The sequence below is a fragment of the Photinus pyralis genome, unplaced genomic scaffold, assembly GCF_008802855.1.
Source record: "Photinus pyralis isolate 1611_PpyrPB1 unplaced genomic scaffold, Ppyr1.3 Ppyr1.4_LG1, whole genome shotgun sequence".
NCBI classification, from domain to species: Eukaryota; Metazoa; Arthropoda; class Insecta; order Coleoptera; family Lampyridae; genus Photinus; species Photinus pyralis.
Window position 1 is genome coordinate 24,624,610 of NW_022170249.1, and position 27,303 is coordinate 24,651,912.

At 35.3% G+C, this 27,303-nt stretch overlaps 2 protein-coding genes across 4 annotated transcripts; both read right to left on the reverse strand.

Annotated features, from left to right (window-relative positions):
- Nucleotides 1–709: 709 nt before the first annotated feature.
- On the reverse strand, nt 710–10,653 carry LOC116159369 (threonine--tRNA ligase, cytoplasmic-like). Its single transcript, XM_031472332.1, has 11 exons — nt 10,515–10,653; nt 10,176–10,414; nt 2,781–3,030; nt 2,480–2,737; nt 2,290–2,436; nt 2,047–2,241; nt 1,922–1,992; nt 1,568–1,868; nt 1,341–1,519; nt 1,009–1,298; nt 710–895 (listed from the first exon to the last, which is right to left on the reverse strand). Exons 1-11 carry the CDS (start codon nt 10,599–10,601, stop codon nt 753–755), a joined length of 2,160 nt encoding a protein of 719 aa, XP_031328192.1. The 5' UTR covers nt 10,602–10,653; the 3' UTR covers nt 710–752.
- Nucleotides 10,654–13,843: 3,190 nt separating this feature from the next.
- On the reverse strand, nt 13,844–25,718 carry LOC116159370 (threonine--tRNA ligase, cytoplasmic). 3 transcript variants are annotated; one of them, XM_031472333.1, is made up of 11 exons: nt 25,565–25,718; nt 22,570–22,775; nt 22,275–22,524; nt 21,967–22,224; nt 21,771–21,917; nt 21,529–21,723; nt 15,096–15,166; nt 14,741–15,041; nt 14,517–14,695; nt 14,179–14,468; nt 13,844–14,132 (listed from the first exon to the last, which is right to left on the reverse strand). In XM_031472333.1, exons 1-11 carry the CDS (start codon nt 25,625–25,627, stop codon nt 13,990–13,992), a joined length of 2,103 nt encoding a protein of 700 aa, XP_031328193.1. In that variant the 5' UTR covers nt 25,628–25,718; the 3' UTR covers nt 13,844–13,989. The 3 variants fall into 3 exon arrangements, with proteins under 3 accessions (XP_031328193.1, XP_031328194.1, XP_031328196.1); XM_031472334.1 differs by lacking the exon at nt 25,565–25,718 and adding an exon at nt 23,259–23,453; XM_031472336.1 differs by lacking the exon at nt 25,565–25,718 and adding an exon at nt 22,874–23,031.
- Between the last annotated feature and the right edge of the window lie 1,585 nt (nt 25,719–27,303).

A 27,303-nucleotide genomic window follows, 5' to 3' on the forward strand; every position in this document is an offset into this window, starting at 1 on the left:
TACTACTTGCATTAAATAACAACAAACATTAAAAACAATAAGATGCTAAACGTAACCAACGTTCGTGCTCTCCATATGGTGCAGACAGCTTTTTCCCTCCTAAAAATTGCGTGGTTGCCGACTGTCAGACATGTGTGCATCGTCGTAAGTTACGCGGTTCTAGGACCAATCCCCTAAAAGTAGTTCAACACAATAGAACTGGATCTGGGCGGACTGACAGACAAAACGCAAACAATAGCACATTTTTTTAAATTCTTAACAAAATTAGCTACAAATTAAAGTTGACATGCAAAATTCGATTACACTGCACATAGTATATTTCCTGTAACTTTCAATTAAATAACAAAGTTATGTACATTGTGTAAACGTCAGATGGACGTGGAAAAATGCCGAATGAGCCATCCTGTATGTGTAAATGTTTTTCTGGTCAATTTAAATCTGGAGAATTTTATTACGAATAAGCATTATTTAATCAGAATTTGTACTTTTAGTACCTATTTGTCCATTTTAGCTTTGTTTTTAATTGATTAATTCCTTGTTTACATATTGAGATGTTAAAATTGCGTTGTTTAGAATTAAGGAACATTTGGTCGAGTTCATTTAAGTGTTATCTGCTCGAACGCGACACGGCCTCTTATTGGTGTTACATTTAATTTGAGGGAGAGGATTTTACTGACCTAGTGGAAGTGGGGAAGAATTAAAAAACACGTTGTAATAACAATAAATAAATTTATAACCACTTAACACGAAATTTACAGAGTATCTTCAATAACACGATCCTTTTTAAGTTGCTGCAAACTTTCGATTAGCCTGCTTAGCGATACTTCCCCAAAAATTTCATTGTTTCGCGTTCTTACATTTACGGAATTATTTTCTTGCTCCTTGTCTCCTACAACTGTAAAAAAATGTTATACCGCAGCAATGTAATCAATGGACATTATTATTTATGTACTTTCTTGTGAAATGGGAATCTTTGACGCACTCTGTCGATACATGATCCAAACTCACCAAGTATAAAATTAAACTGAGCTTGCTGGGCATTTCGAATTTTCCGATTAAACGTATCGCCTTGGTCGAGATCTATTTCGACCATAAAACCTGCCTCGTACAGTTTCCGTTCCACGTCCATCGCGTAACTGTGTACATTGGCATTTATAGGAATGACCATTATTTGTCTGGGAGATAACCAAAACGGCCATTTTCCTCCGTAGTGCTCAGTTAAAATGGCGAAAATGCGTTCGACCGATCCTAGAAGCGCTCGATGGATTATAACGGGACGTTTCTTCTCTCCTGTAGGGCTAGAAATCTATGTCTACTGCGGCTGAGGGTTATACACCTACCTCTTATATGACAAATCAAATCTGATTGGTAGTTGAAAATCGAGCTGTATGGTTCCGCACTGATGCGAGCGTTTTAACGCGTCCAATACGATGATATCAATCTTAGGACCATAAAACGCGCCATCTTCAGGGTTTAAAGACCACGAATATCCTGAGAGATTTAAGCTATTCTCCAACGCCTTTAAAATTGACAGTCAAGTACGTCATGCTACCTATCGCGTACAGACCTTTTCGGCTTGATCCCAAATTTCGACGTCGCCCAAAAACTTTTCGGGTCTCGTCGATAAGACCAGATTAAATGTGAAGCCGAAAGTGGTATACAGACGATTCAGGAAGTCTAACGATTCGGTTATTTCGCCTTGAATTTGATCGATACCGCAGAACACGTGACCATCGTCCTGTTGAAATCTACGCACGCGCGTTAGACCAGTCAGTGTACCGGACAGTTCGTTTCTGTGAACTACACCAAATTCGGTACATCTAAAGGGCAGTTCTCTCCACGAGCGGGCGCGTTGTTGAAATATTAAGCTAGAGAGAAAGATGGGGTTTTGTAAAGGGGCTATGGTAAAAGCACCACCTACCAGTGGCCAGGGCAATTCATCGGTTTTAGGGCGAAGGTGTCATTTTCCACGTTAAATGAAAACATGTTGTGCTAAAATGAGGCAAGGTGTAGTGTTCTTTTTTTTTTACAGCTGAGTGCACTTACAGCGTACAGATCCCAATGGCCCGATTTCTCCCACAACTTCGCATTAAACATGTTAGGGGTAACCACTTCTAGGTACTTTCGTTCCCGATACAGTTCTTTGACAAATTCAATAAGTGTGTTGTAGATGCGAGTTCCTCGCGGTTGGAAAAAACAGCAACCCGGAGATAAATCGTGGAAGAAGAACAATTCTTGATCCTACAGTGGCAAAGAAGCGGCCAAGATTAGACTTAACACGGCACTTACTTTTCCTATCCGTCTGTGATCTCTTTTAATGGCCTCCTCCTGAAACTGTTCCCATTCTTGCAACTGCTTGGTATCGGGAAAACTTATGCCATAAACTCTCTGCAAGGTTTCCGATTCCGAATTTCCCTCCCAATAGGTCGACGAATTCTACAATATCTCAAACGTTACGAATACTGGCCCGTCGAATTACCTTTGTTAATTTAAAAGCTTTCACTTTGCCAGTATGGAGAACATGGGGACCCCTGCAGACATCAATTAGAGATCCGCACCGATACACGGTAGCCGTGGGCGAATTGATTTTCTCATTCAATATCCGTACTTTAAACGGATTGTATTTGAACATTTCGAAAAGATCATCTTTTCGGACGACGAGTCTTTCGAACTTTTGCTTTCCATTTATAATTTCTTTAATACATTTTTCTAATTGAGGAAAATCTGTAGACGATATCTGGGGAAAACTCTAAGCGTCGCTGTACGTTGAATATACTCACTGTTTTATCGTGCAGATACATGTCGTAATAAAATCCAGCCTCAATCGGCGGACCGTAACAGAGGTAGCCGGTAAAAGTTCGTTCTAGAGCTTCTCCCAAGATGTGTGCGGACGAATGCCAAAATACTGACTTAGCTTCGTCATTATCAAATTTTAATAGTTCCAAATGGCAGTTTTCTTCTAGCGGCCTATTTAAGTCCCACAGCACTCCGTTTACTTTTGCTACTATCACAGTTTCGGCAAAGCTTGGACTAAAAAATAAGGTTTTTTGAAAAAAGTATTTTGTTGTTGTTGTGATTCTTTGTGAGTGCGCATCATATTGCAATCGATTCTATTTAGGGACAAACTGGTTGGACTCGGGAATTATAATTTTGTAACGTAAGCACCTGTTCTCCGCCCTGAAGTTCATACCCGAAGTTATGACCACACCGTATATTTGTGGAGTCGACCAGCTTTGCTGAACACCCTGTATCTAGAAGCGTTTTAAGTTGGGCGCTTCGTTACTAAGTAGTTCGCCGCAATTTTGTTTTAGTTTTTCCGAAGTTAGCGCCGCCATTTTCTGAACCCGTCCGAGTCCTGCAGCTGCCGTTTCTCCGATTGACCACGACCGACCCGCCAGATCGCTGCTACCGCCGACCTCAACCAGGCGCGAGTCCGTCCGCCCGTTTGTTCGTTCCGCCGACAGAGACACCTCGGTTGCCGCCGATTATTACATTAATTAATATAGTTTGTATGCTTATTTATTTTTCTTTTAATTAAATTGAGATTATTATTCCACTAATGAATCTTTAATTTTAAAACCTCACCGACTGTGCGCGAACTACCCCAAGTTCGTCGCAATTTAGCAAGTTTTATTTTTTATCACCCACAATTTATAACATAACACGAGCGGGAGCTTATTGTTTCATTAGACCTTAATGTTAAGACTGAGTGAAACACAATTTTATATAGCAAACGTCCTTGCAAGTTCTCGAATAAACACCGTCACATTTCCCGGAAAAAATGCGACACATTCGATTTCGTGTCTTATGTCCAATTTTGGCAAAACCAAAACTCTAAAGATCTAAAGAGGTCAAAAAACGAATAGAACCTCTAAAAAACAGCAAAATGAAAATGAAGCGCTGAACCCCGCACTATGACGCCTTGGAATAATATAATTCAACGTTAAACTTTAATGAAAATGATATTATTGATTACAAGATTGTGCGTTATTACATGTGACAGTTACGGTAAAAATTCTAATCTTTCTAAACTATGAAATATGCCGCCTATTATTTTTTATCTAACACTAACTTTAACTGACTTTAACACTTTCCCTTGTTTGATAAAAATTAATAATTATACAAGTCCCATCTTTACACAAAGGATATGTAATCTTGTTTGAGCGAGAGACTTGGTCATAATGTCAGCTACCTGATGTTCAGATGAAACCTTTTCTACAACCAAAGTGCCTTCACTAACATGCTCACGAATAAAGAAGTGTTTCCTTTGGATGTGCTTGGTTCTGCGATGATTTTCGGGATTCTCAGAAAGTCTAACGGCTGCTGCGTTGTCAATCTGGATAACTGGAATTTCCTTTAAAAATGTAATTTCTTGCAAAAGTTGAGTAAGCCAAATAACTTCCTTTGCGGCTTCACTTGCAGCTACGATTTCTGCTTCAGCTGTAGATTCTGTTACGGAACCTTGTCGCTGACTAATCCAAGAAACAGCTCCATTGGCATATTTGACCAGTACTCCTGATGTTGAACGACCTGTTTTAGGTTTTACTACAACCACCGAAATCAGCATCACTGTAGCATTCGAACGCTCCCTTCTTAGCGTTACTTTGATATACTATACCAAGATCAATAGTCCCAGCTATATACCTAAGGACTCTTTTAGCTCTCGCTACATCATCAATAGTAGGGTTTTCTAATGACCTGGATAAAAATCCCACACTGTAGGCTAAATCTGGTCTCGAGCCTAACATAAGGTACATGATCGCACCAACGACCTGTCGATATGGAAATATGACTTCTTTTTCTGATGCTTTCCCTGAATTCGAACTTCCTGAACTTGAAAGCATTGGTGTAGAAACTGACTTGCATTCAACAAAATTAAAACGCTCAAGTAGTTTCTGAGCATACGATTTCTGGCTAATCTTGATATTTCCATTCTGTGATTTTTCAATTTCAAGACCCAAGAAATATGTTGCTTCATTTGAGGTAATCTTGAACTCTGTTCTAAGTTGGTGGATAAATTCTTCAAGATCTTCTTTATGAGTAGCAGCAATAAGACCATCATCTACATATAATGCTAAAACTATCTTAGCACCATTTTTCTCTTTAACAAACATACATGGTTCTTCTTTACTGGCTCTAAACTGTAATTTTTGTAAATATTTTCCAATACGATGATTCCAACATCTAGGCGACTGCTTTAGTCCATATAAACTCCTTTTGAGTAGGCAGACTCTACCAGACTCATCATCGTATCCATCTGGCTGTTTCATAAAGATCTTTTCCTCCAGCTCTCCATATAAAAATGCAGTTGAGACATAAAATTGGGCCAAATGCATTTTCTCTGTTGCAGCAATACCAAGTATCAAACGAATAGTTTGCAACTTTGCAACTGGACTGAAAGTATTATTGTAATCAATACCTTTCTTTTGATTGTATCCTTTTGCGACCAATCTTGCCTTGTATTTTAAAATACTTCCGTCTGGATTTAATTTTAATTTATAAACCTACTTACAAGCAATTGCTTTACCACCTGTGGGTAATTTTACTAATTCCCATGTGCTATTTTCCATCAAGGAAGCCATTTCATTGTCCATGGCATTTTTCCAAGATGCACGATTTTTATCTTGTATAGCTTCTTCATATGTTTGAGGATGGAGCTCTGTCATCATCGCCATAACGTAATCTTCAAGATACTTTGGAGTGCGGATAATTTCTCGATTACGTAACGATCTTTCATTGTTATATTCACTACTGCACTCATCATCACTTTCTTCTTTGCTTTCTTTAGTTCTTGTGCTGCCTTCAGGTTGAGTAATTTCTGGTTTATCAATCTGGTCTTCTTTTTCTGATTCATCTTCTTCTGACAATCTATTCCTGAAAAATACTTTTTCTTTTTCTTCGCATTCTTGAGTTACTTCATTAAATTTTACATCTCGAGATAAAACAACGCATTTCTTCTCTGGAACGTACACTCGATATCGTTCATCTCCATCATAACCAACTAAGTAGCCTTTTTCAGCTTTTCTATCCATTTTTCGTCTTTTCTGATCTGGAACATGGATATAGCAGGCCGAACTGATGATTCGAAGGTGTTTTATCCTGGGTTTCTTCTTACACCAAATTTCATATGGAGTAATACCATCTTTTGACGACTTCCCAGTCCTATTCAGAATGTAGATCGCTGTTGTAACTAACTCAGCCCAAATCGCGTCCGGAAACTTCACATCAGAATTGGAATACTTGAACGTACGTGCCATCTCGACAATTGTTCTATTTTCTCTTTCACTACCGCCATTTTGTTGTGGTGTATACGGTGCTGTCAATCGCTGTGTGATACCCCGTCTCTGCAAGATTTCTCGAACATCTGCGTTGTCAAATTCACCTCCATTGTCGCTGAGTAGCTCTTTAATGAAGTGACCCTGAGTTTCTGCATGCGTTAGCATTTGTTCTAAAACTACTTTGACATCAGATTTATACTTAATAATAAAACCGTAACGATATAGCTATAACTGTCCTTAAATACCACTAAATAACGTTTTTTCTGAAAAGACTCACAAAAGGGTCCACAAACATCGACCGAAATAAGTTCTCCCGGTTGTGAGGCACTTTTTCTGTTACCAAATGGAAGTCTATGCGCCTTACCATATACGCACGGTTCACATATTGTATCGTCAAACTTAACTTTAAGATTAAACTCTTGTTCAAGCTTTTTCTTGACGTAACGCTTATCCTGATGACCCCACCTTTCATGGTATAACTGTAAATGATCGTTTGCTTCTACTATTTTTACTGATGCCCTGTCTTGGGACAAAATTGGACTAATATTTGCCTTATACAATGATCCAAACTTCTCTCGAATACCACTCAACACTGTGATGCCGTTTACCAAAAACGAGCAAGTGGTTACGGTGGATCCGAATTCACTGTTTAAATTTTTATCATGGGCAGCCAATGGTGAAAATAAATTTCTCGAAATTTTCGGAACGTACCAAACATCTTTCAATAAAATATGTTGGTTCTTCCCATTGACAATTGAAGAGACCTTGATAGTACCGCTTCCGATAGCAATCAAACGTTCTTCTCCAGCTGCTTTAATTGTGCGCGGATCTTTAAACTCATCAAACGTACAATACCAATCAGAACGACTAGTTACATGCTTAGTAGCCCCATTATCCACAAACCAATCCTCTGAATTTGGTTCAGTAGCTAAAACTTCATTATCTATTGAGACTAAAGCGACCTGAGACTCTGCAGCATTACTACTGCTACTACTACGTTTAGGACGACCATCTGCGATCCATTTTCTACAACTTCTCACCCAGTGACCCTTCTTTTGACAGTAATTACAGGTATCTTCTTTCTTAAGTTTCGATACAAAATTGAAATTGTCGGTACCCCTCTTTGTCTGCTTATTTGACTTAACCAACAAGGCTACTTGTTTATCACTATCATTACTTGAAGGCTGTCTTATATTTCGTTCGAAAATAATAATCTGCATGGTTAATTCGTCGAATGTTTTAACCTCATCTTTCGTTAACAGCATCCAACTCGATTTAAAATTCTCAAAACTACTAGGTAAAATATGTAAAATTTTACATACCAATAGTAGATCTGGGAGTGGATTTTCATTCTTAGCTTTTAACCCGTTATTCAGCTCGGTCCATAGACTCTTGAGCTTGGCTACGTGTGTGGAAACATCCTCGCCCGATGTCCAACCAAATGAAAATAGCTCTGTACAAATCTTGAACAGCTGATCTTTGGATGTAGCTTCAAACTGCTGTTTTAACGCCTCCCAAGCATCATGCGCCGTAACCTTGTCCATGATTTTCTGATAAACTGTGTCAGAAACTGTACTTGTAATCATTGACTTGGCATAACTATTTGCTTTTCGATACAGATCACTTGTAGCTTTAAATGCTTTTTCTTCACCTCGTGTTGGATTAGCACTAAGCGGAGTCGGTTTCTCTAGCTTCTTATCGATAACATCTAACGCTCCCTCATGATAATCAAGTAAATCACGAATTTTCCTTTTCCATATTGGCCAGTCTGACTCACCAGTCAATGGTTTAATGTGCTTTGCTAAATCCATTCTGCTGCTGATGTGTGGATTTAACAATACTTCACAAATACACAATTCGAAACGGAAAAACACTAAAACGAAGGTCTGGGCCCATAACCTAATATAATTCAACGTTAAACTTTAATGAAAATGATATTATTGATTACAAGATTGTGCGTTATTACATGTGACAGTTACGGTAAAAATTCTAATCTTTCTAAAACTATGAAATACGCCGCCTATTATTTTTTATCTAACACTAACTTTAACTGACTTTAACATGGAAGACTCCAGAAGGCGTTAAAAGACTTTTTAGAACCCTCTATCACTTTCCAGAATCTCTTTAGTTGCCTTTTGGGGCTCCGTATGTCCTTTTGAGACGTTTTGAAAACCGTCCTACAAATAGGTGTGTCTCGAGGTGTGTCTAGAATTCATTTAATGGGAGTAGAAAGCACCAAGACGCTAAAATGCCCAAAAAAGCTCTCAAAAAAAGCTCTTAGTGGGCGCTTACCCCTCTCAAATGCTCCTTAGATTTCTAAAACTTCATTTTATACTCCTTAGAATGCCTCTAGAAAGAGATTGAAAGAGCCTAGGATGCTTTGTAACCGGTTTAGAAAATCAATACACAAACAAGGTAACACAAATATACTATTTAGGTATACAGTGATTTAGGAATACTTAATATCGCCCTCTATTGAGCAGCAGTATAAACACCGCTATACAGGGTAAACATTTTGTCTGGAACACTGAATATACCTACTCGTATCTTCAAACAAGATTTTTTGTGGTATCAAAAATTATAAAAAGTACTTTAAATTTGAGGTCAGTGGCGTACGTCTGAATGACAAGGGGAGAATATATATTTTTCTAATGGCAACTACTAGTTTTCGTTACATATTCTCAAGGAGTATGTCTTTTTTTGAATATTACATTTACAAGGGTTGAAGACCCCACTTGCATTCAATCAAATTGAGCCTCTACGACACTGGCAAAAACTTCAACGACAATTAATTTTTTATTCTGCCCATAGCTAGCTCAGTAATAAGAATGTTCTTATACCCCCAACCTAGCTCCTTTTTAAAATAAACACACATCCTTGAGTGCGCAACAAAATTTTAATCCAACCAAGGGAACTGTATCACTGAAATTAAATGCAAAATTCCCCAAAAATTAAGCAAGATAACCAAAATCCTTTGTTTGGATCCGCTTCTTAACAATAAATACAATAAACACTCAAATTGGTGCTGGCTCACACTCGTAACTTCTCTAAGAATTAAAATTCGCGTACCTAACGTCGTACGTGACGGCTCGCGAAAACCAGCGTAGAACCGCTCTCTCAAAACCTGCATTTTCGTCACGTGCTCGGGTTTAATAAACGAAACTGTTATGTCCCAAGAGATCGTGTCACCCGCGCTCGCTTTCCGCTATACATTTTTTGTTATCGCCAGACATAGTTTTGTTCACGTTCGCTATGAAGCGCTAGTTAACAAAAAAAATCTGATACAACCGAATACCGAGCAATGCTCGAGATCGTTTTTGGGCTGTAACTTTTTGGCCCGATAGTAGCTGAAAAGACCATAAATTATTATTATTATTTAAAAAAAACCAATGACGACCAATTTTCATAGCGATCAGATGTTTCTAAGCAAAGTTATTGTGCACACGGACAGACAGACAGATATAAATTTATAAACGATCTTGAGGAATCTACTGCCCTTCTGTGTGATACTGAACAAATGAGCGCTTTTCTTTATTTTTGGACATGTACTAAAAATAAGTCAATAAAAGAAAATTTGGGCACCTAATAAAATGATGCAATACAATTAAAAATAGGAATAAAATTTTATGGGCATACTCTTTCTCTGTTGGTATAATTGCAACGTTTCAGATATGTGTTAATGACCTATTATCATACATCTAATTATTCATATTTGATAAACATAATAAATAAACAATACAGTCATTTCCGACTCATTTGCTGCTACGCAATACTTTTCCAATTATCATTTTTAGTTAAAACAGAAATTTAACGCTGTTTCCCCACCTTAAAACAACATTTCGCAAACCCAAATGGTATTTGCACCTAGACATTACCATTTTAAATTCAATGCCATACCTGATATGATTAGCGACATCGAAAGCGGTCGTTCGCCAAGACACGGCATCGATATGTTTGCCGTCCGATAGCGAAACTTTAATGGGATGTTGCGGCTTATTTACCAATTCCCGATTGTAATTCTCCTTCAGTTTGTTCCAGAGCAATTCCCGTTGCTGAACAAACTCGGGCAACCTTTTAAATTGTATGGCACCGCTTTTCTCCACTTTCTCATGTTTCATATCTTTTATCTTGGAAGCCTAAAAGTACATTAACTATATGAGTATACCTACAACAAATAGGTTAATTTATTATGATCGAGATAATTAAAAATAAAAATAATGAGGTTACGTTACTAACCGCTTTGGAATACTGTCGTTGGAACATTTTAACAACCCATCTGTGGGTGTTGTACGTTCCAAGTGCAGCTTTTATTGATAAATTCATTACTTAAGAGATAATTTCCTTATATTAATACAGATAAACAAATATTTAACCTATAAATTGTGCACAACATTCACATCCTATTATTTCTGTGTCTGTTGTACCACTATCGTGCGGCAAAAAGATCAACTACAAAGCGTTTCAGAATCTCTATACCCAGCCAACGGTAATTGGGAATGTTTAGGAACGGGGAGAGGAGAAAAGGAAATACTGCTAGAAGTACAAAAAAGGCCACGAAGTCTACAATACAAAAATATTAAGTACTGTCTAGAATCTTTACAGAATTCCCTTTCAGTGCTTTCTCACAAATAGCTCAGAAAAAGACTTAATAATATAGGTGTAACATATTTTAAAACAGGCAAAATCAACCAGTTGTGCCTCACTTCTACCTTATCTAAATTGAATAATAATAATAATAATAACTGTATTATCTGTGATCAACTACCTTGACATAGACATCGTCATACATTTAAACATGGACATTTAAAATTTTAAAGTCATTTAGGACAGTGTAAACGCTAAAGTACATGTTACAATTAAAAATCACTCATTGAATAAAAACAACGTTCGACTAAGTATTTTTTTAGGTTCGTTCGATACTTCTTAATGTTTGTGATGTTTTTAATATATAAAGGGAGTGCATTGTACATTTTAACTCCATTGTAATATGGACCCCTTTCATACTTCGCTGTGCAATGGTAGGGTATGGTAAGTACCCCATTGTTGCGTGTATGATAGTCATGCTTAGCATTTAATGGATGAAAAATATGACTATTCATTTTCACGAAGATGCAAAGCTTATAGATGTAAATGCTGGGAAATGATAAAATTTTCCTATTGATGAAAACATTCCTAAGAGAAATTGTCGGTTTTACATTAAAAATTAATCGCATTATCCTTTTTTGTAGGATGAAGACTCTGTTTTTGTCGACAGCTGCCCCCCAGGTCACAACGTTGTATGCTAAATGAGGATATGCGAGCGCGTAATACACAGTAACTAATGAATTTATGTCAAGACATGCTTTCAAGTTTCGTAACACATAATAAGCTCTGTTAAGTTTTTTACACACATTCTTAATTGTTGGTCCCATGACAAATCGTCATCTATAAAAATCCCTAAAAACTTAGTATTTAGACTAACACTTGGGGTTACGAGCTCTTGCTTAGCCCTACCAAAGTTCACACACACAGTTTTATTTGTATGAATAAATTATAAATGCGATAAAATTACGGATCTAATAACTTAAACGAACTAATTTCTAAAAGCAAAACAAGTAGGGATGTACACATTCAAGAAAAATAAACCGACTTTGTTTGTAAATAACCCACCAGATTCATCTTAAAAATTGAATTTTTGTCATCCTTTCAAATGACACTGTATTTTTAAAATTGCTTATATTGAATATGCCACAAAAATTGTAGGATGCTTAAAAGTATATTTTTGTGTATATTATTTCAATAAATGGTGGGGGGGGGGGGCTGGTCATACTTTATGAACCAAAAATTAGTCTGGGAGTATTTATGTATTACATAGCTACTAAAGCTACAAGGTAAAAATACTTGAACTTGCCTAAAAGATATTTTTTTGCAAATCTAATAGGCTGGGCAATGGTGGAATAACCGCATTACCAGACTCGGCATTCCACATGCACCTATAGTAATATTAGTGGTTTCTTTATAATTTCGGCATAGGCGTGTCACACTGTCACCAGCTCTCGACTATAGCCTTATTGCTAAATTCATGGAGTGTATTGATACGCATCTTTATCTTAATATCATGAAATGGGTGATAATAAATTATTCTAATGATGAAAAGATGGATATTCTTGATGTATATTGTACATTTGTTCATGTTGTTGCATTTATATTGTTGTCAAGAATAAGGAACATTGCGCTACTGTAAGGTGACAAATAATTTATTTTGTTTACTTTTTTAATTGATTTATGATTAGATTAGATACGATTATGACTAGGGACCGGACTTATATGCATGAAAACGCGTCAAAAGGCAATATGCACAAAAAATATGCATGAACAATTAAATAATGCACAAAAAATCGTTGAAATTTTTTTAATTCAACATTTTCCCCAGCCAATATTCGTCATCTCATTTATTGAATTTGAAAAATGTGCTGCTTGCATTATAAATTAATGCTGAATTGAACACCGCCGACGTTTTATAATTTGACAAACTTGGGCGCTTTGTATTTCACTTATTTTTTTTTCTTTTTATTTGTTTTCTATTTTTATTGTTTTCTTTTGTTCTGTTTCTATTTCATAATCTTATTTGATTTATTATTTGTTTATCTTTATAATTTATAAATAAAGATATAATTGTTGCAATTACTGGAAACTTGTTTTGTAATAAAAACAAAAATGGTTTAAAAAGTTAATAAAACGCTAATCTTTCTTAAATATGCACTATTTTCTTTGCGACAATGTGATTCATTTTTGTTAGTTCGTATTAATTATTGATTTATTTTGAGCTGCATACAATATTTACGTAATGCATAAAAGCATGAAATCCGGTTTCTAATTATGACATGTACAATGCATCACTGGGAAGCGCAGTTCGAGAATGTGTAATAAGATTTGGTATTCATTTAACATTTTGAATTATTTGATGCACCTAATACATTTGATCTTTAATTGTTTTTTTGGCTGTAACCAGACCTGGGCAAAATACCTTCTGAAAGTACTTATTTAAATACTTTTCAAAAATCAAAACTATTTAAATATTACCTAAATACTTTTTGAAGCAACATAAGCAAAATATTAAATACAAATAGTTTATTTGTATATTGTTATTTAGTTGTTTTTACTTGCTGCATTCTGTGTTGTAATGACATATCCCACAACGCTTTAGTTCAAGGGACGAATAAAAATTATTATTATTAAAAAGTATTTCAATTTAAATAATTTGTAAAGTAGTAACTACTTTAGAAAGTGTATATAAATCCTATACAAAGTATTGTTTAAACACTTTGAAAGTATTTAAATATTTCGAAAATTATTGCAGCCGACCGACCAACCGAAGCGAATATATAGGCGCTACTTTTTTCCGAAACCCGATAAAAATATTTAGACCATTTAAATGCCGCAAAAGTATTTAAATAGTTCAAAAGTATTTAAATGGTCCAAAAGGAGTTAAATACTTTTTAAAGTATTTAAATACTTCTAAAAGTATTTGTACTTTCAAATACAAATACTATATTTAAAAAACAGGCAAACTAACAAAGATAATATTAATTTTTTCCTGTTAAGATGTTTATTGACAAAAATGCAGTATATTGTTTGTACGAAAAGAAGCAATTCAGCCAAGTTTTTAATTTAAGAATAAATTACTAAAAACTATAACCTCTAACTAAAACACAGGAATGAATGCACAGGTTTAGAAATCCTCTGAAAGGACACGTTTGTTCTTCAATAAACTCAATTTTTCTATAAGGGTCGCAATTGGGACTTCACCGTGTACGACATTATCTCGTGTACGTACATTAACGGTTCCACTACCTTTCTCGATCTCACCGACAACTGCAAAAAAAAGTGAATTAGCTTGGAAAATAAACGCTTACCGTACCAAGAATAAAATTAAACTGAGCTAATTGCGCATTTCTGATTTTTTTATTCATAGTGTCGCCGGGATCAGTATCGACTTCCACCATGAAACCGGCCTTGTACAATTTGTCCTGAACTTCCGTGGCATAGTCATCATACGCGGGACCCACGGGAACAATCATGACCTGCCTTGGTGATAGCCAAAATGGCCATTTGCCGGCATAATGTTCGGTGAGAATGGCAAATATACGCTCAACCGAGCCTAGCAATGCACGATGTATAATGACCGGCCTCTTCTTGTCTCCAGATTCACTACAACGCTAACTTTAGTCCCGTTACAATTGACAATGCGAGCCAAACCTGATGTATGATAAATTGAATCGAATAGGCAACTGGAAGTCCAGCTGAATGGTTCCGCACTGATGGGATCGTTTCAAAGCGTCCATAACGATTATATCGATTTTTGGACCGTAAAACGCACCGTCGCCAGGATTTAAAGTCCACGAATTACCAAATTCATTCAAGCTGTTTTCTAAGGCCTGAAAGACAACTTTAGTATTCAAGCTGAAGAAGTTACAGGTTACCTTCTCGGCTTGATTCCACATTTCAATATCGCCGAGATATTTCTCGGGCCTCGTCGATAGGACTAGATTAAACGTGAAGCCGAAAGTGCCGTACATGTAGTTCAGGAAATCTAAAGACTCGGTGATTTCTTCTTGAATTTGTTCCGCAGTGCAGAATATATGCCCATCGTCCTGCTGGAAGCGACGGACGCGGGTCAAGCCAGTTAAGGCGCCCGAGAGTTCATTTCTGTGCACGATTCCGAATTCGGTGCACCGGAACGGCAGTTCTCTCCACGACCGTACGCGGTTGTCAAATATTAAACTGAAGAGAGAGACTGTTAGATATTCTAAGTTAACGGTTACGGCGCAACATTACCAATGGCCGGGACAGTTCATCGGTTTCAAGGCAAACTTGTCCTTTTCAACATCAAACGAAAACATATTTTCCTAAACAGAAATGATTATTAGAATACATTGTTTAATTATTTACAAACCTATAGCTATAAGCATAGTGTAAGAATAGAATAGTGAAAGAACCTTACGGCATTGAATAAGCACCTTAAAGAAGTATAACGCCCGTGTTAACTGATGAAATAAGAAAATAATAATAATAATAATCATGTCGTTTATTAAATCACGCTAATCATATAAGGTAACAAGAATATCTTAATAATAATATGTACAAGTGCACAATTTAAAAGAGCAAAGTTCAGATGCTAACGGGAAATCCATTAGCTCTGCTCTTCCACTTAACCCTTTGCATTGTAGAAATTAAATTAAATTATACGTGAAGTTAATTATGTGAATATAAAAAAAGAAAAGACTTTACAATTATAACTAGTATAAGCGTGCTTGCTTATATAGTGTTGAACATTAGGTATATATAAACTTATAAAATGTATTATGAAGAAAATTTGAAACAATTTGGGATTCTTGTAAGAAGAAGGACAAAGGGAAATAACCAGTAAAGAAGTAAGTGGAAGAGTAATAGTAAAAGTAAAGAAGTAAAGTATTAGATATGAAATAAATAACGACTTCATCACACGCTAAGAGGAACATTTGACATTTTAGCAGGAAAGTGTACAGGTTTTTTTTGCAGATATTGATAGCCATATTTTTTAAGACACCAGGTAAATCGTTATAAAGCTTGGCAATGTTATAGCAAAAACATCTTTCAAATAATGCACTTCTGTGAAAAGGAGGCTTTATTAGAGAGGTAATATCTTGAATTTGTACAAAATTGGATCTTATCAAATAGATATGCAGGTTCTTTACTTATTTTGTGAAATAGTACAGATGAGTGAAACTTTCGTCTATTTGCCATATTTAACCAACCTAATGCCTCTAGCTTGTGAGATCAGGGACGGACCTAAACAAAAAAATTGGGGGAGGCAAACATGACATTTTGCCAATTCAACTGTAAAAATTTCCAATTCAAATAAATCATGTAGAAAATGTAGGATACCAGTATTCGGTCTCTAATACCAATTAAAAGCATTACCAAAATACCAACCTTGTGTTGAAGAAAAAGGAAGTGACGTTCCTATTAAAGAGTTCCTTTTTTATAGGTTTTGCCGTAATTCCGCATTCCTTCAATAGTCGATTTATTACATTTACGATACTTTCGCGGCTTCGCCAACTGGTAATGAAAATTACCAACTCTTGTCAAAATTGCCAACTAGTTAAGTATTGGAGGGGCAATCTGCCCCCCCTTGCCCCCCCCATAGGTCCATCACTGTGTGAGATATATGTTGGTACTTTCGAATTCCGAAAATTAAACGCGTACACGAGTTTTGTATTCTCTGTATACGCCGACATTGTTTATAAACAATGACGCCGAATATCTACACTATCTATACAAGCTCCGTATATAACATCACAGTAGTTAAATTGTGAAAGAACTAAAGCCTCACACAAAATTATTTTTATCCTTTTATTAAGTATGGGCCTATTATTATATATGATCTTTTGATTGCTGAAAGCTCTTTGAACAATATGGGCTACATGGGTTCTAAATCTTAGATCTACATCAATATGCAGACCTAAATTTTTTACACATGGCCTTGGGGAAAGTGTAACATCTTTCACAGTTATCTTAATGTCATTAGCCACAGTCTACCCAGGATTCTGTTGCCCCTCTGTTGTGGGGGAAAGTGAAGCACAAATTTAAAGCTAGTTACCGACTTTGCAGATTTCTTTACTTCTTTAAAATTCCAACGTTGCCAGATTTTTGGCAAGCGCTTTGAGTTTGAATAACCTAAATTAAAATATTGAATAAGGATTCAATGCCAATAACAATATTATGTAAGGGAGAATCAATCTGAAATGTAAGATCATAAGGAACAATAAATAAAGTAAAAAATGTAGTTTAATGTAATAAGAAAACAATAAGAACTGTTCTAAGGACCATTATCTGTACATAAACAATCAAACTTTATCTAGTTCCATATAAGGATCTGGTAATTTTAGGCGCATTAATGATCTATGTAATTAATTTCAGATTTAATGTTAGAATGCGGACTTTCATTCTAAGTAATTAGGTAGGGTGGTACCATTGAATAAGCACCTTAAAGTATAACCATTGTATAAGCACCTTATATTCAATGGACCAGGCTATATATTTTTTGACAAAAAAAATTAGTTACCAGTGCAAACCGGGTTTTTCATGCAGGTGAAATGATTAGAAATTTGGGAAAAATAATTAAAACAGTTGCATTTTTCCGCGGATGAAATCCCGGAGGTTGAAAGGGGTGGAAAGTGGTGTTTTGCAATTTGTGGCAAAACTACTAATTTTAGGCTAAAATGTTCAATATAAAAGTTATAGAGAATAAAAAAATCAACGATTTTTGTATCTGCACTATTTTCACATAACCTCCAATTTTCCTAAAAAAAAAAACCGGAAAAGCTGTTTTTTTCGTCTTTTTTATTCTTATTTTTGCGAAAAAAAGTCGTAGGGGTTTGAAATTTGGAGAAAAGATACATTATTTTATGATAAAAAAGAAGATAGTTTTGGGCCCGTATAGTTGAACAGTTTCCGAGATCTCACCATTTCTGAAAAAAAACCACCTCTTTTTCAAGGGGATGAAAAATCTTTTTTTTTCCATCGTACAGAGGTGCGCGGTGTAGCAAAATTTTTGGGAAGACTTATATTTTAATAAAAGAAAATAAAAAATATTATTCCTATAGAAAAACTTCCAAAAAATCGCCAAAAACTCGAAAAACAGTTTTAAGATATACACGGTTTTGACATGCAATGTCGTTTAATTATTTCTTACCAGCAATTCAACCAAACATTTTTACCATTTAGTGTAGACATTCAATATAAGGTGCTTTTGATGCAAATTTCTAGTTACATTCGCTTCAATAAAACGGACTAGGTACTGAAATACTCGGTGCAAAAACAAAATAAAATAAAGCTACTTTTCGATATAACAAAGAAAAATATGACAACACTGGTCAACTCTGATAAACAAGGAAAACAAAGGGCCCCTAAGTATAACTGGTTTCCCTGTTTAAAATAGTCATTATTTACCGCCCGAGACCAAATATCCTGGTAATTAACCACTTTGCAGTGTATGCAACACACCTTACCTTACTCCAATTTCAGGTTTTCCTCAGTAGTTATACTTCTTTAAGGTGCTTATTCAATGCTTACGGAAAAAAAGGTGAACTTCTTCTGAATATCATCACTAATCAATCCTACAGTCTTATTAATCATTAAATTAACTCCCCCCCAAAAATAATAATACAAAGGGAATGAAATTCAGAAACAGTAAAAATTTAAAAATTAAAAACTGACGCGTTTATAAAATCTGTAATGCCATGGAATTATGAAATCAAACAAAAGCGCCTAGTGAGCTTTGTTTGATCGCAAACTACCATGGCATTGGCACCACTGATTTGCTTAAAAGCGCCAGTTTTTAGTTATCCAATTTCTTGGTTTTAAAGTTCAAATTAAAAACCATAGTATGCATGGATTCGGGATTTTTTCTATACAGAAAACCTAAATAGACTTTATCTCTAAAATAATTAGGAAAGCCCATAATCAGAAATGAAAAAATTACTATTGAATTTCCTATGGTGCGTTGTTCTAGTCACCCACCACCCAGTATATGACTGCGATCCTGCACTCTGCCCAAAACAAAACTACTGAAAAAGTTCTTAAAATAGCCATTTTCGTATTTTAAGATAGTTGTAAATCTTTATCACAATACACTTTAGTGCCATTGAAAGCACACCCCACATTTTACAAAGAACTTAAATTCTACGTGAACTATACGTCTCTACATAAGAATTTTTTTTCGTATTCCTCAGTTTCAAAAGCAAAAATTTCATTCATTCATTCATTTCTCCAGTTTACATGCCCATTTTTCAGAACTTCATTCACCACTTTTATTATGAAAACTTTTGAGCTTCACATGAATTGCCAAAATATAGATAAGTATTCACGCTACCGATCCCATACACTCGTATTGCTTAAAATGCTCTCTAATTTTTGCAATTAATTCCTAAACTATGAACTCTTTTGACGCATTTTTTCTAGATTTTATAAACATATATTAATGGACGAAATATCAGTTTATATTGTATGGAAACTATGCTCTGTACATCTATCTACCTAACGCATATTTTTCCGATCAAATACACCCCTTGCTTATGAAATGGCGAATGAAGTTCAGAGGCAATGCACGCCCCATTGAATTACATGTGCATCACCAGTTGCCTATATTCTCTAAATCCAAACCTTAAGTAAACCATAATCATAATAAATATTGAAAGCCCTTATTTCAGATTTGGTGAGATTTTTTTGCATAGATTTGAATGGGAAATATTTTAACGAGTTTTAAGAAAAACCAGGTGTCAAATTCTTGACAGAATAGCTTCCTAGCTGAAACCAACAATTGCCAACATATGTACGCACTTACAGACGGGAAAAATTTATTCTTTAAAAGTTGCTTAACGTGATCTAAAACGTCAACATTTGATGAAATTAAATTTCGTTTAAATTGCTTCAGAAACAAGATCGTTGCGTTTTGCACATATGCAACACAATTTTTTGACTTTGACAATTTTTTTCTCCGTTTTTTGATAATATAACCCGGCCCAATTTTTTGTAGGTTGTACACAGAAAAATAAGGTCTTCCAAATAATAGAATAAAAATTTTAGGTTGCTATTTGAAAAAAAAAAGTTCGATGCCGTTACGGCGCTCCAAAATTTTTTTTCAAAAATCCGGCCCGTTATTTTTCTGTTCGGTATGCCTAAAACATATACAAAATTTTAACAAAATCCGTCGAGCCGCTTTCTCAGAAAATTGCCAACAAACGTACGTACGTACGTACGTACATACAGACGGAAAAAAATTTTATTCTTTAAAAGTTACTTAAAATGGTCTAAAACGTCGACATTTGATGAAATTTTGAAATATTCAAAAAACGGTTATCGCAATAGCTACCTAGCACATGCTAGGAAGCTAATTAATTACTCTATCAAGATCAAGTTCACACAAAAGGAGATTAAAAGTCTGCCTACAAAAATAATCAAATGAATGTGTATACAGAATTTATTGTAATGTTATACTGGATGACATCATCGCATACCCCCACTCATGAACAATAGCTTCATTGTCCTGTGTACCTTGCTGTAAAAGAGCAGTAGTTTAATTTTATCATTCATGTTCAATGTTGCAGATTTCTGTACAGTACTAGCGTTGAGTAGCGTAATAATTTCGAGAAAAGAATCTGTATTTTTTTACAGACAATCTTTAGTGGATGGTAATATTTAAAGTCACTAAATATAAAAAGTACCACAATCCATTGGGCTCGTGTGTTAGAGAGAGAACGCATGATTTTTGCCCAAAAATGGCGGAAGTTACCAGATTCTAGTAACTTTAATGTTAGGGATTGTTCCACCTGTTTGGAGATATCTGTCAATGAATAAAGAATACCAGGAAGGAGCATTAATCAAGTTGTATACGAGAGAGAGTGTGACGGAAGTCGGCCATTTGCAAAAGCTACTTATGAGTCATTTGTTGCAGTGACATAAAAAGAATGGTTAGTTGTTGTGCTTGTGGTTGCTCCAAAACAGAAAAAAATAAAAGTTTGGGAATTACATTTCATGTGTAAGTATTGATACCAATATTATTTTTATAATTATAGTACATGTAAATTTACAAATTTTTTATCGGAATGTAGTTTGAGGTTAGTTAAACAAAAGTCATAGGCGGAGTAGACACATGGGGGTTTAGATTGTTTTCGTTAACATTCTTTATAATTGTATCCTTCTACAACTGTAAGGTAGGTACGCCACTGGAACAGGAAACTACTGTCCGCCATTTGCAAAAGCCATCGCGGTCGCACGTATATTGTTGATATTCTCCTTCCAATATTCTTTATTCATTGATAAAAATATATACAGATATCTCCAAACAGGTGGAACAATCCCTAACATTAAAGTTACTAGAATCTGGTAACTTCCGCCATTTTTGGGCAAAAATCATGTGTTCTCTCTCTAACACACGAACCCAATGAATTGCGATACTTTGTATATTTAGCAACTTTAGTAATATTGACACGCGCGCGACATCTATAACTCTTAAATATGCGGTTTCCAAAACGTACATGGAGGTTGTCTCGCTATTCTATTCTTTACACTAAGCTATAAGTTAATTATTGTATATAAAAGTGTGTATGAAAAATAATAGATTAAGTTTTTTATCTGTCATTGTATCCCGCATTTCTGCAATTTATACTTATTTAATTGTTCCTGTTAAATTAAATAACAAAAACAATGCAAATGAAGTTCGACTTACAGCGTAATGGGCCCAATGCCCTGAGACCTGCCAAAGTTTCGAGTTGAACATATTCGGACTAACAACTTCTAAATATTTCCTATCCCTGTAGATCTCCTTTACAAAGTTAATCAAGGTATTGTAAATGTGCGCCCCGCGGGGTTGGAAGAAGCACGAACCTGGCGACAGCTCGTGGAAGAAGAACAATTCTTGCTCCTGAAAAGAGGAAGATCAAAATGAGGAAACTGCAACAGAACACAAACCTTCCCAATTTTTCTATGATCTCTTTTAGCTGCTTCCTCTTGAAAATGCTCCCATTCTGCAAGTTGCTTCGAATCGGGGAAACTGATGCCATAGACTCGTTGTAGAGTTTCAGCGTCCGATTTACCCTCCCAATAGGTAGACGAGTTCTAAATCAAACCATTGAATAATCATTTAAAATATGTCTGAGTAACGCACCTTAGTCAATTTAAACGCCTTTACATTACCGGTGTGACGGACATGTGGACCTCGACAAACGTCAATGAGAGTACCGCATTTGTATACGGTGGTGGTCGGAGTGGTAACCTTCTCGTTTAGAATTCGCAACTTAAACGGATTGTATTTAAACATCTCCAAAAGATCTTCCTTTTTCATCTCCAACCTCTCAAACGGCTGCTGCTCTTTTGTGATAGATTTGGCAACAGTTTCAATGTTGGGAAAGTCGGTGGTCGAAATCTGAACATTTAAAAATGAGACAAAACCACAATTCCGAAACAAAAACCTACCCCTTTGTCGTTAATAAACATGTCGTAGTAAAAACCGTTTTCAATGGGCGGACCGTAACATAGAAATCCTTCGTATACTCTTTCTAATGATTCGCCCAAAACGTGCGCAGACGAGTGCCAGAATACCGCTTTTGCCTCCGGATTATCAAACTTGAGCAGTTCCAGCTTGCAGTCGCCTTCTAGGGGTCTTTCTATGTCCCAGAGTACGCCATCAATTTTTGAGATGACGGTACTTTCTGCTAATCCTCGACTGTAAAGGAGCCTTAAGTGATTTTACTGTAAAGGAGTTGCTCACCTGATGGATTTGGCGATATCGTAAGGGGTGGTTTTCCAAGCGAGCGCGTCCACTTGTTTACCATCGGGAAGGGTGACCTTAATCGGTGTTTGTGATTTATTTTTTAGTTCCTCTTCGTACTGGGCTTTTAGTTTCACCCACATTTGCTCTCGATGGTCGATGAAAGCAGGTAAGGGTTTACTGTCGCCTTTGTCACCCATTTTTGTCTGGAAAAGATAGACAATTAATGACTCACAGAAGGTGTGCTAATGTTAGGTTATGTTTATGCGATCTGATTGTAAATCTAATTAAAAAACTTCATTACCCCTAAATTTAATTTATATATCAACCCTTAACTGAAAACTAAGTAGAAGCTATTGTAATTTTTCTTCTTTAGTGCAATTTTGTCAATCTCAGCAAATGTGGTTCGGGATTTCCCAAAAAAAGGAGCGGGGGAAATTTGACTGTTACTGGAAAATGAGTAATGTACACGATGCAAAAAATGTGATGTTCCAAATTGAAATTATTGCATCACTTTGTAGACAATTCTGAATCTAGAAATAAGTAGGTACATTTTTGACCTCAATCCAGATTCAAGACACGACCTTGTCCGATAACGCAACATAAATTAGATCGAGCTTACAAAATCACTGCCGTTTTTGATTTTGCGCCCAAAATTTGAGATTTTGTCCCCAGCGAAAAAAACTTGCCTTTTTTGATTTAACATTTAGTTTGGAAACACCGTTACACACAACTTCACTCATTTTTAGTGCCGTTTTTACTATTCACCAGTGAGGTCAAAAAATGGATTTTGAGTTTTTTTATTTTTAAAAAGTGTGCACCGTGGACGAAAACATATGGATCTGACCACGTTGCCACTGACCAATTAAACTATATTTGGACTGAATGAAAACGACAGCGATGCAAATGATAACTGGACCACGAACTGCTGTTATCTAGAATTGCGATAATACAAAAAAAACGTAGTGGCATATTTAATATAGGGTGTCCCCATCGAGACCAGATAAACATTTTTCATCAATTGTAGGTGATCAGATTTGGAAGATATTGAAAGAGATTTGTTTTTTAATGGAGCACTGCGTTTTTTTGCATATTTTGCAGTTAATTAACAGTCCAGAGATTAAAAAAACAATACTCTATGGTTGTTTAAAAATTGAAAAGAATAATTTAGGGTTGTTCATCTCGTGTTTCATATACCTACATAAACTTGCTGATAAGATAATACGTTTCTTTTCATAAAAATTCAACGATTTTTTTATTAATTATGGTCAATTTATTATTGGTACATAATTGAAAACTGGTTTGTTGGATTCCTTCTTTTTCTTATCACGGGACTCACGCATTTTCCTTTTGCGATCTTGACGCACTTTTCGCATGCGAAAATTGTTTAACGTGTAATAAAGCACCCGTTTTCCGCCCTGAAGTTTCATACCCGAAGTTATGACCACAGCGTATATTTGTGAACACCCGCTATCTAGAACCGTCTTAAATTGGGTACTTCGATACTAAGTCGTCGCTGAATTTACTTATTTGTTCTAGGAGACTAGGAGTAAGCTTTCTGCGTTTTATTTTGTTTAATTCTTTTGTTTATGTGTAATCAATCAAAAAATTTTGAATCTCGTTTTGATGGTTTGGGATCCCGGCCTGCTTGGTCTGAAAATATATAAAATATTTCTACTTTTTAAAATACAAGATGGCTGTGACAATTGAGAATAAATAATTTTGTGTTGAGTTAAAGTGAAATTTCGGCCAATAATATGCCAAACTGTTAAGATAAGTTACGTAAAATGTAACATTATGTCCATAATGCAAATCAGTATTTGATAGTCTTGCATAGCAACCACGGAAACAATTAGTATTCTTCTGTGTAAATAAAACAAATGAATTATTATTACATAGTTTTACATAGAATGTTTCTGGGGTTCCTATGTAAGACTCTCGGTAAGACTAAAGCAAATACTGATTTAATCAAAGTGATCTGATACTTGTGAACTTTTGCATATGGACATAAATTCATAGTCTAAACTAAACTACTTTTCTTAATAACAGTTTCCCGTATTATTGACCGAAATGGCACTTTACCTCAACATAAAATTATATTTTCCTCAATTATCACGGCCATCTTGGTTTTTAATTGAAATTCTTTTCAGACTCAAAATTTTTTGATCAATTGAAGTCTATCCGGGGACACACTGTATTTAAAAATTTCCCAAAACAATTTGAATATGTAGTATAATTGCATATAAAATGGTTATCCAATATATATCAATTTTGACACATTTTGCACATAATATATTTACGAGTATATTTATTAGTATACAGGGTGCAAGTACTACCTAATTTAAAAAATTTCATTTGACTGGGAAGAAAAATCGTGCGGTTCTGTGTTTAGTCAACGCTTTTGAAATGAAAATATTATTTTTTTTTAAATTCCGATGTACAAAGATCATAAACAGAGTGGGTAGAAGGAAAAACCGCATCGTCCTTATCTATTAGCAAATGATAACGCAACGCTCAAAGCTGATAAACAAAAGGGAATTTCCCAAAATTTTACGTACATACGTTATTAAAAAATCTTATACCTTTTTTTTAAATTTAAATATTGCATCAGACACCGCTGCCGGTACCTACAACTCGAAAAAGTACCTGCCCATGTGGTGATAAGTATGATGCAATAAAATGTGTTTTTACATTGCCCAAATCAAACGTGAGCAATAGAGGTACCATTTCGGGTACCATAATTACACCTGCAATTCGGGACATGCTGTCAGCACCTAGAAATCATAACCAAGAAATTTGGTTCCGGTTCAAATCGAAATAAACGTTTGCCTTGCATCATACAACAGGGCCTACTTTTAATTCAGTGCTTGCATATTGGAATCTTCCAATTTATGGAATTATAATTATGCTTTGAATGTCTACGTGTCGTGTTCTTTTTTGTTGTAATTTACAAACGCTTGATAAATGTTGATTTAACATAAGAAAAATTGTATACCTTTTTGTCATTCGATAAATTGAGTTCTTTCACGGCGTTGAGACACTCGGACACATCACTCATTTTTATTAATACTGAAAACAATTTCTATTTACCAAACTTCCTTTGCCGGCTAACGATTTCAACGTAATGACGTTTTTTTCGTACTTTTGCTCGTTTTTCTGTTACACGAGAGGGGACACCAGATGGAAGCAGCTACTACAGGTAGATGATTTCCGGAGAGGTTCCGGTTTTAATTAATGTTATATCCCAACTACAGAGGGAGGCAGCAGGTTCAAATTCAGTTTAAAAGCGCATACATTTAATATACAAATTTGCAAAAAAAACGAAGAGTATAGTCAGAGCTGGGCAGTATTCGATTTTGTAAATACTTTTTAGTATTCAAATCCTTTAAAGTATTAAAATACTTTGTAATTAAATACTTTTATGGAAGCAGTACTTGTATTAATTTGTAACTTAAATACTTTCACAAATATTTAGTATTCGAATACTTCGCATAGTATTTGTATACTTAACCTTCCTTTTTTACCAAAAATCGACTACACCAAAATTTCTCGGGAAAACACTTTTTCTTATTAATTTTGGGGCGTAGAATCCAAAACATTTCGTACTTTTTCGATTAGACTTCTCAATCAAAAGTTATAGACTAGAAACCAATTTCGAAAGAAAATTCAAAAGGCTGTAACTTTTGAACTAGCAGCCCAATCTTGGAACTGTTTGAAATTATGGATTCTACAGGCCACATTCTATAAGAAAATGTTTTTTCCCGGTCGATCTGAGACAATTTTTTTTTCGTGGCAAAAAAAAGGCAGTGTACTGTACAACCTTCCTTTTTTACCAAAAATCGACTACACCAAAATTTCTCGGGAAAACACTTTTTCTTATTAATTTTGGGGCGTAACAAAACAATTCGTACTTTTTCGATCAGACTTCTCAATAAAACGTTATAGACTAGAAACCAATATCGAAAAAAAATTCAAAGGGTTGTAACTTTTGAACTAGCAGTCCAATCTTGCATCTGTTTGAAATTATGGATTCTACAGGCCACATTCTATAAGAAAATTTTTTTTCCGGGTCGATCTGAGACAATTTTTTTTCCGGGCCTCAAAAAAAGGCAGTGTATAACCTTCCTTTTTTACCAAAAATCGACTACACATAAATATCTCGGGAAAACACTTTTTCTTATTAATTTTGGTGCGTAGAATCCAAAACAATTCGTACTTTTTCGATCAGACTTCTCAATAAAACGTTATAGACTAGAAACCAATATCGAAAAAAAATTCAAAGGGTTGTAACTTTTGAACTAGCAGTCCAATCTTGGATCTGTTTGAAATTATGGATTCTACAGGCCACATTCTATAAGAAAATTTTTTTTCCGGGTCGATCTGAGACAATTTTTTTTCCGGGCCTCAAAAAAAGGCAGTGTATAACCTTCCTTTTTTACCAAAAATCGACTACACATAAATATCTCGGGAAAACACTTTTTCTTATTAATTTTGGTGCGTAGAATCCAAAACAATTCGTACTTTTTCGATCAGACTTCTCAATAAAACGTTATAGACTAGAAACCAATATCGAAAAAAAATTCAAAGGGTTGTAACTTTTGAACTAGCAGTCCAATCTTGGACCTGTTTGAAATTATTGAAATTTGAAATGATTTTTGTTGATTTTTCTCGATAACGGTCGCAAATAAAGAAATTACATGAGACCAAAAAATGTCCAAACTAATAAGAAAAATC

What these genes read in the sequence shown, in the direction of transcription:
- LOC116159369 (XM_031472332.1), bottom strand. Translation starts at nt 10,601, where the DNA reads ATGAATTTATCAATAAAAGCTGCACTTGGAACGTACAACACCCACAGA. An exon ending in AACGACAGTATTCCAAAGCG is followed by an intron (nt 10,415 to 10,514) that starts GTTAGTAACGTA and finishes ATGTACTTTTAG; the next exon opens with GCTTCCAAGATAAAAGATAT. An exon ending in TCAGTTTAATTTTATACTTG is followed by an intron (nt 896 to 1,008) that starts GTGAGTTTGGAT and finishes ATTTTTTTACAG; the next exon opens with TTGTAGGAGACAAGGAGCAA.
- LOC116159370 (XM_031472333.1), bottom strand. Translation starts at nt 25,627, where the DNA reads ATGAGTGATGTGTCCGAGTGTCTCAACGCCGTGAAAGAACTCAATTTA. An exon ending in ATTTATCGAATGACAAAAAG is followed by an intron (nt 22,776 to 25,564) that starts GTATACAATTTT and finishes TATCTTTTCCAG; the next exon opens with ACAAAAATGGGTGACAAAGG. An exon ending in TGTTTATTAACGACAAAGGG is followed by an intron (nt 22,225 to 22,274) that starts GTAGGTTTTTGT and finishes TTAAATGTTCAG; the next exon opens with ATTTCGACCACCGACTTTCC.